The 12,561-nt window shown below is 42.4% G+C and overlaps 1 protein-coding gene across 2 annotated transcripts in view; it reads right to left on the minus strand.

Moving 5' to 3' along the window:
* Nucleotides 1-12,561, minus strand: part of ADCY1 (adenylate cyclase 1) — a 1,293,742-nt gene that overhangs the window by 84,016 nt on the left and 1,197,165 nt on the right. For both annotated transcript variants that reach the window (XM_086966836.1, XM_086966835.1), the window contains one exon: nucleotides 3,517-3,633. In XM_086966836.1, coding sequence (XP_086822962.1) covers nucleotides 3,517-3,633 — 117 coding nt within the window. The remainder of the gene's footprint in view (nucleotides 1-3,516; nucleotides 3,634-12,561) is intronic.

Below are 12,561 nucleotides of genomic sequence, written 5' to 3' on the forward strand. Positions count from 1 at the left end.
CTGCCTCTCTTTCCGTACCCATTCACTCACAATGGCTCCTGTGGAGCATGGTTTAAAATAATTAATTCTTTAGATCCTGATATTGCTGTTTTCGATGGGGGCTGGGTTTGGGGAAACTTGAACTTAGTCCTGCTCAACGTCTGTTATCCTGATAAAGAGGGACTTCCCACTCGAATAGGAACTGATCTAGAAAATGAAGTATATGGATTAGGTAATTACACAATTAGCCTTATGATCCTCACTGTTGAATCTGAAACTGCTCCAGTTCTGCCCCATATGTTAGTACTACCAGTCACAGGTGAATTATGTGTTAGCAAGAAAGGTTCAGTACACGTAGGTCATAGTAAATGCACTACTGTGGTCGAGTTCAGTGACCATGGTAAATCGTCCTTTAAAGCTATCAGTCATTCCTACTTTGTTTGTGGTCATACCGCATACATACGTTTGCCTCCAGATTGGGATGGTACCTGTTACATTGCCTTCCTCCTGCCACCTGTTTTTCTAGCTCCCCCTGATTACCATAGAAATACGAATCTAGCACCGAATAGACCCAAAAGAGATATTCCCCTTGTCGACTACACAGAAACGGCATGGGAACAGTACACTGATTTCAATAAAGGATTCTTTTTCTTCCTAGGGCCTGTCCAAAACAGTAAATTAATACGCAGATTAACGAGAACACTCGAAGCAGTAGTGAACGAAACTGCCTCCGCTCTAGGTAACTTAACAGAGGAGCAGTCTGCTATACGGACTGTTGTCCTTCAAAATCGCCTTGTGATTGACGTCATCTTGGCAGATAGAGGTGGAGCCTGTAAGGTCATCGGGTCAAGTTGCTGTGTTTTCATTCCACAAAACGCACCATCTGTCTATCAAGCTATCACCCGTTTACATAAAATTGCAAATCAGATACATCAGAATCCAGGCACCTGGACTTGGTCCGGTTGGTTCTGGACTACGTTAACAGCTTGGGGATGGAAGATCTTATCCTTCCTAGGCATTGGCCTTGTTATAGTATTCAGTTGTTGCCTGTGCCTGCAGTGTGGGCCAGCGATATGTGGACTGTGTGCCACATCCTGCATTGAGCATTCCAGTTGCCTCTCAAACAGTCAAAGAAAGAAAGACGAACATATAATGTTACAAGAACAAACTGATCGATTTATGAGGATCGATATATCATGAAGGGTCCGTAGGGAACAAGGAGGGAATGAGGTAATATAAATTTTATGGTCATGTTGTGTTCCCTAGCGAGTACCCCACCGACTCCATGTACGAGTTAAAAGTGCATGTAACTTCCCTCCTGTACCAGCTATGAAGACGCAAATACATTTGCGTCCAACGTTAACTTGTCCTCTTTCAGACCCACCATGAATGGGTTTGATGGTCCGTTCCTAAGTATGCTATGCCAACGTCTTTTTGAAGTGTACTCCTACGTTTTTCAGCCTGGCTGAAAGTAGGCCCTGAATCTCTGCCACCGAGCCTCTTTTCTGGCTTCTGACTGCGAGGGCCTCTGCCCAAGCAGCCCCCGTACCCGTGAACTCTGACTTACTTCTAGCGCGGCCCTCCGTGCTCAGCTCAGCCTGCTGCCTGCCAAGATTGACTATAATCTTCGAGTTATCTGTTTTCCTCCCCGAAGATACATTCCAGCCTGCTAGCTTCAGTAAACATCCTTCCTCAGCTACAGGGCTAAAGGGCCGACCTGTCTTTATGCAAGTAATTCATAGCCTCTGTTGCCATGCTTCCATGGAAGGCCCCATGCCCCCACGCTTCTCATACAGACACTCAGGCGCTTATACACGCACTCACAGCAAGTATAGAATAGCTTCTGCTCTAGAGACCTTTCTGCCCAGATAGCTTAGTTCCTAAACATCAGATATCAGATATGATAGAAGCACAAGTTGATCTGACATGCCAGACTTCTGTCTCTTTCCGCCAGTGTAAATGTCAAGTCCCCTGCACCCCGTCTATCACACGTCATGCAGCTGCGCGCGCATCCAAGCTTCCGATTTCTGCTGACATTGCAACATTCTGTTAGCACCACCCCTTGGTGCCACCCACTTGCGTCACCTATCAGTGACGTTTCTAGCACACACCCTAGTTCACGCCTAGTTTACGCCTCTTGATGATGTACTAGCACCACGTGTATACTGTTATCTTGTCTTCTCTCAGCTGTTACGCCTCTTACATTGAACATTATGATGTAAATCAAGTATATAAGCTATGTATTGTCAATAAACGACAGCGCGCTCATCTATCCCTTCTGACATCCTGTGTGGTGGTCAGAACATGATATCCTGATTCCTTTATGAGGAATAAAACCCTTAGAAACTCTTACACCACGGACTCTGTTTTCCTTCATTTCGATTGAGTTATTATTGATTAAGTACTTATCTGCATAGAAATTAAGAGAGTAAATTAATTATTTACATCAGGGTCATTAAAGATTTCCAACTATCCACCCACTGCATCTAGACAGTCAGCATAAGAGTACCTACCTGTCGTACACAAAGCCAAACATCTTACAAAATACTTCACATCAAACAGAATCACCATAGTTTAACTTGCAGATAATTTTAATTTGCGGAGGGATACAGGGCTCTGATAATTGTGTGTTGTTGGATTATGAATGGAAGGATGTATGACGTTACAACGCATACTTTTACCACGCATGTGTTTACAACGCGGTTTTTACATCGCAAATCTTTACAACGCATAGCGCTTTGGGGTGCTGGATAGTGAAACGTTTAATTTACTATTCCAACTCCAGTCCCCGTGGACACTAGTGAAGGTGTTGGATAGTAAATTAAACTTATTCCCTATCCTACAGCGCCCCCCCAGCGCAATGCGTTGTAATGGTTGCGTTGTAATGGTAGTGCGTTGTAAAAGTTTTGTCGTAAAGGTTGTTCACCTGAATGGGAATGCTCAGATTCTTCAGTGTCAATCTCCTATTGTGCTAATGTGCTTCAGTATAATAAATGTTAGTGTAAGGGTATACATGAGCCTTTGCGTTTTATAACAGTCAGAGATTATGCATGACTTTAAGAATAACAGCATTTGAAAAAAAATATATCGCGTTAGGCAAAGTTTGAGAACCAAAATGAGATAAGGAGGCAAGAAGGGAAGAACCCGCCATCGTCCTTGCCATGTTGCACAGATATGTATATATTTTTTAAACTTGTTTGAAAACTAGTTCTCGGTCTATATATATCAACATCGATGTATACTTTATAGACCATTTTACTTTGAAATTTAGTTTAGGCGGTAGCAATTATTTAATAGTATGCAAGTGGAAATTGGAGTATAGAAAACACACACTTTTTGTGACAATTCAAATTTGATTTTGCTTCCGAAGTGGCACCTGACATGTTGTTTTTTTGGTTTGTCTCTTTTTCGTAGAGTCTCAGATTTCGAAGTTTTCTGTTGATTCATATAGAGTGTCTCGGATACACATATTTTTTCAACTTGAGTTCTGCTGCGTTTTCATTTTTACACTGAACACTATACAAAACTCTCTCTTACCATATTTCTTGGGTTAGACATTAGAAAGTGCTGTGCAACGTGGGCAGGCAGTAGATTGAAGAGAATTCTTTTATTATCTAACTTCACTCTCTCCATATCATCTCTCTCTTCTTCCGCCTGCAATGAAAATGATGAAATATTGACACAATGGACCATTTGAATGTGGAGTGAGTGTACTTTGCGGTCATTTTTTTTATCTTTATGATGTCTAAAAGCAAACGACCTGTCGTCCTATGGTGTCTTAGTTGCAGTTAACACACATCAAAACAAGGGAATAGTTCAGAACAAAGGGTATTTCATTCAGAAATATCTAAGGCAAATATCAGGCATCCTGTTTGGCCTTTCATCTTGAAAAATCAGACGTTAAGACAGATAACACATCAGCAAAAGTTTTTTTGTGCTAGATAGAGTGGGATATTTCCTTCTGTGAGTCAGGCTAACACTCGATATTACCTGGGCTATTGAAGACAAACCTTTTGCAAACAACATTATCATTTGTTTCATGTTTATAACTTATGGAAGTAAAGCATGTGAATGCCATCTTTACCATTCCCCACAATCTCGAGTTGCAAGGCCATGGGGCTATTTTACTGCATAGTAAAATTGCATGCTATTTTATCGTTTCAATGCAGTAAGATCAACCCGGTACCATACAATAACTAGAATAGTCCAAATCAATGGAGAATTACCTTTGTGGAGCCAATTGTCCCAGTCCTAAAACCACACTGATTCCCCTGTTATATGCGTTTTTGCCTTATATTTACCACTTGTCCTGAGCAGGTGGGAATGTATGTGGGCGTCGAAACGTGGGGGGGATAAAGAAGAAAGGAATAGGGAATTGTCAGAAATTGCTCTTTCTGCATGGTCAACCCCAAAAGTTTGCCTTCCTTTGCCCATTTTGCTGAACTCGTTTTTGTTGAATTGAGAACTGCTAACTAGTGCTAAATGTATTTATTTAATGTATAAAGTTTTATATAGCGTGAACATGACCCTAGAGGGTATCAGAGCACTTTACAGTAAAGGAGGGTAGGTATAATTGGAATAATTTACAAGTTCACATTTATGATGAAGTAAAGTGCGCTGAGGATACACAAATTACTACACTTGTTATCAGAGGTAGTCAACAAAGCAAAGGTCTAGGCTCATAACAAGAGACACTGGAATGTTTACAATTGATAAAACACAGAAGTGATAGCTTAGGGTGAAAACTTGTTCATCAGAAACGATTTTGCTTCTTTTTTTAAGGAAGTGGTAGATGCAATTAGGCAAATGTCCGGTGGCAGAGAGTTCCATATCTTAGGAGCGGCACCCGAGAATGCTCTGTATCCTGTTTTCTTTTTATCAAAATGTTGTGGTTTCAGTAGCAGAGCGTTTGTGCTTCATGATGGGCTGCAACCCCTTAATTTTTCCATTTTTTTAGCCAAATATCTGGGGGTATTGAAATGTTGGGCTAGTAGACCTAACACCGTTGGCGTGGGTCTCACTTGTATTTTTTGCCTTTGCCCCCTGTGGTTTTTTTTTTTGGACTATATGCTTTGGGCACTTTGCCACTGCTGTTCAGTGCCAAAGTGCAAGTGCTCCCTTCGTAAAGTGTTGTTATGGATTAGTGTTTCCATGATTGTCTGATTTTATTTGCTAGTCAATTCCTAGTGTGGTGCATTGTGTGTGCCGGGGCCTGTAAATCAAATGTTGCTAGTGGGCTGCAGCACTGATTCTGCACTGATTGTGCCACCCACATAAGCAGCCTGTAAATGTAAATTTGGCCTGCCATTGCAGAGCCTGTGTGCAGTCTGGTACTGCTATTTTGACCTGGCAAGTGGACCCACTTGCCAGGCCCTACCCTACCCTTTTCTTACATGTTAGTCACTCCTAAGGTAGGGCCAAGGTACCCCTGTGGGCAGGGTGCAGTGTATGTGAAAGGTAGGACATGCCCTGGTGTGTGTGGCATGTCCCGATAGTGAAATACTGCCAATTTCACTTTTCACTAGTGCAAGGCACCTGCTCTCATAGGATAGAATGGGGAGATTGCTTATAAATATAACTACCACCTGGGAACAAGATAGGAAAGTAAAGTTTGATATGCTTTAAATCAGAATGTTAAAATACATTTTTTAGTGAGGGTGATGTTTACATTCTGTGTTTGAAAATACCACTTTTAGACAGTAGGTATTTCTTGCTTAGCCATCCAGTGTGCCTATGCTAGGTTTGTGTATTGCCTGTCTGGCTTTGGATGACAGGGGGTGGGGAGGAGCAGTGGCTACAGAGAGTCTGATGAGTCAGGGCTGGGCTGAATAGACCTGTGCTGCATTTAGAGTAGGGGCAGGAGATTTCATTTTACCTGAATGGGCCCAGACTGCCTTACACAATGCTGTCTCCACCTCCTGCCAGTAAGCTGCACCAGAGAAGACAGAACTGGTTTTGACCAAGCACAGGGCTTCTCTGCCACCAGAGAACAAAGGGTTTTAGTAAAAATATTGGTTCCCAGACCCCAGATCTTTATATCACTTCTGTAATCAAGAGGATCCTTTGCCAAGGAGAAGAGTTGGAGAAGCTGGGGAGGAATACTGCCCCTGTGCTGTTTGCTCTCTGGGGTTGGCCTGCAGCGGCTACTTGCTGCCAAGGAAAGGAGAAAGGACTTTGCTGTTTGCTGTGTCCCCTGCTTGATGAAGATCTCCAAGGGCTTGAAACTGAGCATGCCTCCTGTTCTAAAGTCTCAGGGATACAAAGACTTCACAATCAGCTCCTCTTGCTGGAAGTTCTGACCTGCAAAAAGCTGCCTGCTGTTGTTTTTGAACTCTAGAGATTTTTTTCCGCCTGGAGTTGGAAAAATCATTTCAACAAGAGAAGCTTGACGCATCCGTACCTGTTTCTGACTCATCGCTGAAGAAACTGTTGCAGCGCCTGCCGCAGCTCAAGAAATCGGAGCACGCCGCATCGAGTACACCGATCTCTGAAGTCCGAGATCACACACCGATTTCAAAGCTTAGCTTGCTGTACGACTGCAAGAATCCACGCATCGTTCCAGATCGTTGCACCGCATCGAAGTGCCAAGTTTGCCGCATTGTTGGGGGCTGCAGTAAGAAACCAACGCATCACCTCCCCACGCAGTAAGAAACCGATGTATCTCCTCCTTTTCGGTAAGGAACTGCCACATCACCTCCCCCGTGCAGCAGTATGGACCCATCGCATCAACTCACCCTGAGAAAGGAACGGGGGCAACACATTTCCTGAGTGTAAGGAACCGACGCAGCACCTTCCCTGCAGCCTGTTTTGTTTGTTTGCATGACGCATCAACTGTACTTTGTGTGAAAAGTGTTGCATCTGCAATCTGCTTTGAACTGAACTACTTCTACCATCTGAAAGTCATGTTTTTAATACTGTGTTGTGTATTTTTGTTCTTTGGTCTTGTTTTGATTTAGATTACTTATTTTTCTAAACTGGTGTGGTGTCCATTTGTAGTGTTTCACTGTATTACTTATGTGTTCACAAATGCTTTACCCACTGCCTCTGAGATAAGCCGGTCTGCTCGTGACAAGCTACCGAGGGGGTGAGAAGGGGAAGTATATCCCCCTTACTCTGACTAGAAGTATGGGTCCCTATTTGGACAAAGTTACCTACCTCGGCCAACTAGAGACCCTCATTGCTAACAAGGGCTTTATGCATCATTCATGCTATCTTTTGTTGGATTCTTGTCTCATAAGGTAGCCAGTTTAGGGATTTTAGAGCCGGGGAAATGTGCTTGGTTCTTTTTATTCCGTAGACAAGTCTGGCAAACACATTGAGGGAGGCGCATCCAGGGGCCAATTTCTGTTTAGGAAGACCGCATAGTGTGGCACTATCGTAGTCCAGTTAGGCAACACAAGAGCTTGAACCGCATGCTTGAATTCTTCCTGAGGGAGATAAGGTTTAAGTTTCCATACAATGCTCATAGATAATTCCCTCCATTGGTAACTGTGCTGATGTGGTCATGCATATTCACATGTTTGTCTAATGTAATTCACAAGGATCTAGCAGTTTAGTGCTGTAAGATGAGAGCAGTTTAGTGCTGTAAGATGTTTCATCCAGAGATCCGTTTTTGGAATATTGTTCGGAGGTGAGATGAGTAGGAATTCTGTTTTGGCGGCGTTGAGTTTGAAGTGATTGTCGGTGAGCCAGGGATGCATGTTTTGTAGAATAGAGTTGAGGGATATGATGTCATCTGGGGATGAGATTTTGACATATAATTGTGTGTCATCTGCATACATGTAATAATGAATGTTGGCAGATTTTAAGGAGTTTGCGAGTGGTTCCATGAACAAATTGAAAAGAATAGATGAGAAGGTCGATCTTTGTGGAACATCCAGAGTGACCGTGGAAGACTTAGAAGGGGATTGGTTCTTCTTGACTCTTTCTGATCTGTTATGGAGGAATGAATTAAACTATTGCAATACGACCCAGATAAGCCCATTCTTCATTCAAGTAGGGTCAGTAGACTATCATGTTTAACAAGGCAGAAGATCATTCAAGAATTATTAGCAGGCATGATTCGTTTAGATCCAGAATTTTTAATATGTCATCCACCACATGCATGAGTGCTGATTCAGTGCTGTGACTATTTCGGAAGCCTGATTGGTGTTGGTCAAGGAGTTGGAAATTGTCTATGTGGTTACACATTTGGATCTGGAAACATTTTTCCAGTAATTTCAGCAGAGTGAGGATGTTTGAGATAGGTCGGTAGTTGTTGAGATCTGAGCAGTCTCCATTAAGTTTTTTTTTAAAGTAGGGATTACCTGCCCTGCTTTTAGACAGTCAATGATGGTACCTTGAATGTAGCGAGGCATTTACAATCTTAGACCATAAGGGGAGATTAATGCCTTTGATCTCTTTGAAGATAGTCAGAGGTAGCACGTCAATAAAGTGATTGGATGGGTTTAAGGATGATAGGATATTGTAGATTTCATTATTATTGATTGATGTGAAAGTGTGCCAGGAGGCTTTATTTTTGAGTACGTGCCTGGATGGATCGTTCCATTCACCAGGCTGGTGAGGTGTGAAAAAATGACTGAGGCCACTGGGAATAGTTCCTTTGGTGATTAAAGTTCCAGCTCGCTATTTGATGTTTTATCCAGGAAGAAGGAGGCTGACTCTTCGTAATTTGGGACAGTAGCTTTCATGTTTCTTATCCATATATTGTATGCATTCCTTGCTGATGAAGCATTTTAGGAGCTCCAGGGAGGGAGAAGACCTCTAAGCTCTTTCTGCTGATCTTAGATTTAGCCTTTCAGAGTTCAAGTTGTCATTGAACCAGGGTTTGGAGACGTTAATCGAAAAATTATTTTGTTGAAGGGAGCAAACAAATCAAGTACTTCCAATAATGAGGTATTGTAGAATTCTGTGAGGTCATGAATTTCATCCATGTTGGTCTGAAGAGTCAAGGTGTTGTTACAGTGGTTGAAAAAATCATTGGAGTTTATATCCCAGTGAATTATTTTCCATTATTGTGTTTTCTTCTGTTGCGCTCTCTTCTGAGTCACCCTTATATTGATGAGGATATGGATGGTGATGCTTTAATGGTCATTCCAATCACAGGGGCTAATGGACTAGCGATGATAAGATCCAAAGTCTCGCCCTTGTTATGATTCGGACTATCACAGAATTGGGTCAACTCAAGGTCTTATAAGAAATACTTCAGGCTATTTACTGCCTGGTATTTCGGGTCATTCCAGTGAAGGTTAAAATCTCTAAGGAAAGTCTGGGCTACTTGAGAGCTATTGTTAGTTGTGATGACCTCCATGATTTGTACGATCAACGTCAGATTATCACCAGGTGGGTGGTAGAAGGCATGTAGTTTACAACTAGGTTTATTATTGCTAGTGAAGTTGATGCATAGATATTAACATGCAGGTAAGTCGATTGATTCTGTCTGAGATACTGAGAGGGTGTTGGGAGAAAAACATGCTTTTCCCCCACCAGATTCCTTTGGTCTATCTAGTCGAATTATCTTGTGACTAAGGGGGACAAGTAGGTCTATGATAGGGTGATATGATCTGTTTAACTTTCTTATGTTCTTTCCTTATAACATAGTAGAATTCACTTATACCCAATTGGCATATTTAATTTACTTATACGGCTCTAGTAAAGTGCACTGCATGTGCCCAGGGCCTTTAACTTAAATGCTACTTGTAGACTTGCAGCACTGACTATGCTAACCACTTACATAGCCCTGTAAACATGTCTCAGGCCTGCCATTTCAGAGCCTGTGTGCAGTTTTAAATGCCATGTCTACCGAGCAATTTAAACCTCTTGCCAGGCCCAAACCTTCTTTTTTAAAACATGTAAGTCACCCCTAGGGTAGGCACTGAACGGCCCAGAGGGCAGGGTGCAATGTATTTAAAAAGCAGGACATGCATTTTTAAGTTTTACATGTCTTGGTAGAGAAAAAAACTCTTAAACTTGTATTTCCCTACTCCAATGCCTATCTGTCCCATAGGAAGATATTGGGATTACCGTATTACATTTTCTAAGTGTAAATTCCAATTGGGAAGAAATATAACACCCACGTCTGTTGACGTTGGAATCATAATTTAGAATCACAGCTTAGGGTGCAGTTGGATTTTAAATTGCAATCCTAAAAATGGTACTTGAAGAAAGTTGGCATTTGCTTGCTTTAGCCATTCGGTCCCTGCTATCTGTCTCTGATCTCATGTTTGGGGCGGGTGACAGTTGGACTTTGAGTAACCTCCTAGGCAGCCACACACAATGGGAGCTTAGGTGTGACTTGATGGGCCATCCTGATGGGATTGGAGGGAGGAGTTGGACCCAGCCTCACTTACACCTGAATAGGCTGTGTCCTGTCCCCACACAAAGGGCTACATAATCCCAAGTAGCGAGCCTGGAGCCAGGGCAGGAAGGGAGGACATCTGTGCACTTCAAATGCATCTCTTTGAAGTCTCCCCACTTCAAAGGTACCACTAGGTATAGTAACTGGAACTCAGATACCAACACTTCAGTCCACCTCTGGACCCTCTGCCAGGAAGGAGGACTGCTGTGCTGCTGAAAGGACTGTCACTCTGTTGGACTGCCACTCTGTAGGAGCTGCTGCCTTGCTGTGCCTACCTTCATCTTGCTGCCCTCTTCCCTGGAAAGGAAGAACTGGACCTGGAACCCATCTTGAACCCGGGACCCTAGAGGTACTCAAAGAGTTAGTCTACTGGCCTCCTCATCTGAGCCTCATGGACATAACAGGCTCCCCACAGCTCCTGTGCACATATTCAATGAGTTCTTGATCCCCAAGAGGTGCCTCTGAGGTCCCTGGGACTTTGGTGTGGCTCTGCAGCTCTTAAAGGTGAGATTTTGGGATCTTTGCCGAACCCATACAAGCCTGTTCGCTCCAAAAGCACATCGCTCGCACAGAGAATCAGTGTGATCTGCCACAAGTTTGTTTCTTTGACCAGCAAGCAGCGTCCACCACCAGCGATGCTCTCCTTGCTTCAGGCAAACTTGTTCAATGCAAACAAGACTCTTGGCAAAAAACTTGAGAAAGTAAATCATCAATAGGGATAATCTGGTGAAGGAGCAAGGTTTCGTGGAAATGAGACTTGCTCGAATGCAATCCACTCGTTAACTCACTAATGAAGTTATTAAGCGTGTTTCTTGAATAACTAATATGCACCATGTGAACACGCGGGTTAGTGAAGCTTGCTTATGTGTGTATTAATGTGGATAACAATGAAGACAGGCTAACACCGCTTTAAAAGGGGAACTGTTGTATGCATGTGTCAACTGCATCTACATAGTATGACGTATTAATGCTTGGAAGGGAAATTCTGCGCATGAGCAGTAGACACTGAAATGGAATCTTGAAGACTCGCATGCATGGCATCTGCTTACTTGAATCAAGAACAAGCTATTTTACTAATGCTAATGTGGGAAAAGTATTAATAAGTAAAGGGGATTAGAGTAGAGGTGTGTGGTATACAGTGCGACTACTTTATTTGTGAAATTAATACTTGTCTTTCTGACTTTATCACTAGTGCATATTTGGGCCTTTCTCGTATAATTGGATTAAGCTGAGTGATGCGAAGTCCATGCATGCCCACAGAGTGAAGCATGACTGCGCTATCGAAAGGGAGTCAAGATAGAGTGTTACAGAATTGGACAGGATGGTGAAGAGTTCAACGAAGCAGACTCTTATTCAGAATGTTATCACATTGTTTCAAAGTGAACTAAAAGACATATGAGAACTAAATTTATGAATCAAAATTAAGGAGATGGGTTTATGAACAATACTTGAACTGATTTTAATGACATGTAAGCATGGTGTGATGGAGCTTTACCTTTGCCTGACTAATCAGATTGAAACTTTAGTGGGCGGAGTATTCAGAACAAAAGGTATAATAAGAGGGTGCAGAAGAACAGAGTGGAGATGAACAATTGCTGAATGCAGATCTGAGAAGGCTGATGCTGGGAGAGATGCTGTGAGATGCTGATGAAGAGTCGAATGTAGAGCCTGAAGCAGAATTTTCTATCCTAATTTAATTGGGTTTGATCAGATGATCGCAGAGGAATCTCGAGGAGGAAGAGAGTGTCAGAGAGGGGTGCAACACAACCGTCAGTATTCTAGAGAGGTCATCTATCCTGTCCCAAAGTCTTTTTCTCCTGACATATCCCGGGGGACCCTTACCAGCCATTTGACCAGGTGGTTGGTCTTTCACACCATCCTTGGTAAATATTATTTTCTGTTATTTGCAAATGTTCTGATCTTTTCTCTCTATCCCCTTTCCGACATCAGTTGTTTGCACGAGTCAGAGATAAATCATTAATTGAATTTTTCTCTTCAATGAATGATGGTGACTGCACTGTATTGATACTGTTCACATTCATCATAATTTTAGATAACGATTTGGAAACTTATTGAGTCTGTGGAGATTTTACTTTAAGTTTAGAAAAGTTAGCTTATATTAATTATCACCATCAACTAGTTCAACTAATGGTCCATCGACCAGAGGAAAGAACGTGTTGATCTGTGTTGATCTGTGAAGCGTTAGTTAAGAAAATGAGCAGAGG

The sequence above is a fragment of the Lissotriton vulgaris genome, chromosome 4_1 (genome assembly GCF_964263255.1).
Source record: "Lissotriton vulgaris chromosome 4_1, aLisVul1.2, whole genome shotgun sequence".
NCBI classification, from domain to species: domain Eukaryota; kingdom Metazoa; phylum Chordata; class Amphibia; order Caudata; family Salamandridae; genus Lissotriton; species Lissotriton vulgaris.